The 3,030-nt window shown below is 41.7% G+C and overlaps 1 gene segment (V, D, J or C); it reads left to right on the top strand.

Annotated features, from left to right (window-relative positions):
• Positions 1 to 844: 844 nt before the first annotated feature.
• Positions 845 to 1,464, top strand: LOC121433573. The segment is given in 2 exon segments: positions 845 to 896; positions 1,082 to 1,464. Coding segments are annotated over 2 exon segments (432 nt in total).
• Positions 1,465 to 3,030: the final 1,566 nt, after the last annotated feature.

Here is a 3,030-nt window from a genome sequence, read left to right as displayed (position 1 = left end):
TAGGGAGCCTGCATGGGACTGAACTAAGCCCTCTGTTTGTGGTGATAGTTGTGTAGCTTGGTCTGGCTGTGGCCCCTAACAGTGGGATCAAAATCTGTCCCTGACACATGAGCTGACTTTTTGGTACCTATTCCCTATGCTTGGATGACTTACTCAGCTTGATCCAGTGGGGAGTAGGTCAGTCCTGCTTTAACATGGTATACTATTCTTTGTTGATTCCCATGAGAGACCCATCCTTTAAGGGAAGTGCATTGGGGTGTAGAAAGGAGGTCAGTGAGGGAACTAATGAGAGGACAGAGAGGAAACTGAGGTTGGTATGTAAAATAAATAAAAAGTTAAATTAAAAAGTTGCTTTAGAAATAGGAGACAATAAAAATAATTAGCATTAATTCTCTCATTTTTTGTCTTCCCTTTTCTCCCCTTCCAGTCTTCCTTTCTTTTACTGCACATTTTCTTCCTCTGTGTTTTCTAATTTGTTGTTTCAATTTTTTGAACATATCATTTCCCTAGGACTGTCAGACTGAGATAGTTTTCCTAATGTTTCTGCAAATGTTACCTGATTTAAATATTTCTTGGATTTTAACCAAAACTTCTAATAGAGATCCTAGTAGATTTCTGTTGGAGAGCTTCAAGTCAAAATCTTTCAGTGATTTCTCATGCTTTTTGTGGTGGTATATTTGCCTGTTGATCGACACTAGCAACTCTAATACATACTTCTTAGGCATTTGCTTTTGTATTTCCTGACTGCTTTGCATGAGCCACTCCAGCTCAACCCTACTGCTCAGAATTTATAAACCAGACTTTTACCATGAGAAATGAGTTAATGCAGACAGGCAGGGGGAGCAATATGGAGTCACAGACCCAGATCCTTATGATATTGCTGTTCTGGGTGTCTGGTAAGAAATTGAATTGGAGCAACTTCTTTATATATAAAATAATCTACAATGTGTATCATGGTACAATATTTTTATGCAATAATACTATGACAATATGACATTACAAGGACATTAAATGACAATTTTTAACTGCATTAAATTCTCTGGTTTTTTATGTTGCATCATCATTGTTTTCCTGATTGCAGGTGCTTGTGCAGATATTGTGATGACCCAGTCTCCATCCTCACTGGCTGTGTCAGCAGGAGAGAAGGTCACCATCAGCTGCAAGTCCAGTCAGAGTCTTTTATACAGTGAAAACCAGAAGAACTACCTGGCCTGGTACCAACAGAAACCAGGGCAGGCTCCTAAACTACTGATCTACTGGGCATCCACTCGGCACACTGGGGTCCCTGATCGCTTCATAGGCAGTGGATCTGGAACAGATTTCACTCTCACCATCAGCAGTGTTCAGGCTGAAGACCTGGCAGACTACTACTGTCAGCAGTATTATTATTTTCCTCCCACAGTGCTTCAGCTTCCAACAAAAACCTCCTCTGGGAGTCTCACCAGCTGTGTGCACCACATATAGACTTGGACCTATGCACTTCCCCATTCTGCCTGAAAGTTGGTACCTGAAACACTGATAACAAAACTTGCAGAGCTCAGCAAAACTGATGGGTTCCATGTCTTTTATGTCTTTTGGTATGAAAAATGTTTATATGATAATGCAAAGGAGTACTCAGCATTAGGTAGTGGGAGCTGCGGGCCTCGTTTCTGCCACCCAGCTCCCGGCCGCCTGGCGAGCTTATGCCCCAAAATAATGACACACAAATTGTATTCATTTAAACACTGCTTCGCCCATTTCTATTAAGGTGTGTAGCACCACAAGGTGCGCTTACCAGGAAGATTCTAGCCTACGTCCATCCTGGGTCAGAGCTTCACCCATTTGTTCTGGAGAGGAGAGAAGCCTGGCATCTGAGCTCACTTCATCTTCCTCCCACCATTCTGTTCTGTTTACTCCACCCACATATGTTCTATCCAGGGCCAAGCAGTTTCTTTATTAATTAACCAATGACCTTCCTCCATCAGCATTATCTTTCTATAACACATAACTGATGGAGGAGGGTCATCTGTCTATGTGTTACTTTCACTGGTTAATAAAGAAACTGCCTTGGCTTTTTGGTAGGGCAGGATTTAGGATAGCCATCATATATTATAGAAAGTTTCTGTTGTGCTAGGTTTCATTACAATATCATCCCTCAAATTCCTCTCAATGTCAGATGTATTTCATTTTATTTCCTTCATCAACTGTATGTCCCTTCCCTGGCTACACCTGATCCCCCTGTTTCCACCTTCAGAAAACACATAGTCGCACATTCTAAATTTTGTTTGAGAAATCATTAAGGTAGTGCAAACGATTTAGAAAAGTTAATGGAAAAAAGCCTTGAAGCTTCTAATTCTGCATGAGAGGTGCCTAGAGGGGCCACTCCATCTTAACAAAAAGGGAAGAAATTGAACAAACTGTAAAATCATCAACTCTGTTTAGTCCCATAGAAGAAAGATGTCACAGATCAAAATCCCAAGATTTAACAACCCAGGCTGATACAGAGAATCACAAGATAACAAGACATAATTCTCCCTGAGGAGCAGTAAAGAGAAGAAAACCCTGAAGTATCCTGATAATTGCTTGACATTAGGTGTGAACAAGTCTAGGTGTGAACAAGTCTAGGAGTGAACATGAGCTCAGACACTAACTCAAAGCTATGTGTGTTGCTGGGGCACATAATGTGGGCTAGCTCAGGGAATGTGGCTGGTTCAGAGAGGCAGGGGAAGCTTATTATCTCATAAATTTCTTTTCCTGAAGGTGTAAGTCACAAACAATGCCACACCAGTTTGGAATTATGATTAATAGGGTGATATTTATTTAAAGGGGAAAAAACTTACAGATAACCGTCCCAGACAACAGCCCTCTGCGCAATCAGGAAGGAGTCTAGTAGCTGGAAACGGAGCAGGAAGCGAAAAAGGGGCAAGAAGGGAAGTAGCTGCTTTTTTAAAGGGAGAGAGACCACACCCCAATGGGCTGGTATCTCAGTGGCTCTAGGCTGGAGGAGCAGAAGGACCTCCCGCAACATTTTCCAAGAATACCGCACTAAAT

Source organism: Microtus oregoni, unplaced genomic scaffold, assembly GCF_018167655.1.
Source record: "Microtus oregoni isolate MIOR12 unplaced genomic scaffold, Mior012 000002F_ref0000024, whole genome shotgun sequence".
NCBI lineage: Eukaryota > Metazoa > Chordata > Mammalia > Rodentia > Cricetidae > Microtus > Microtus oregoni.
Note: the sequence above shows the minus strand (reverse complement) of the source record. Positions and strands in the feature narration are given on the sequence as shown.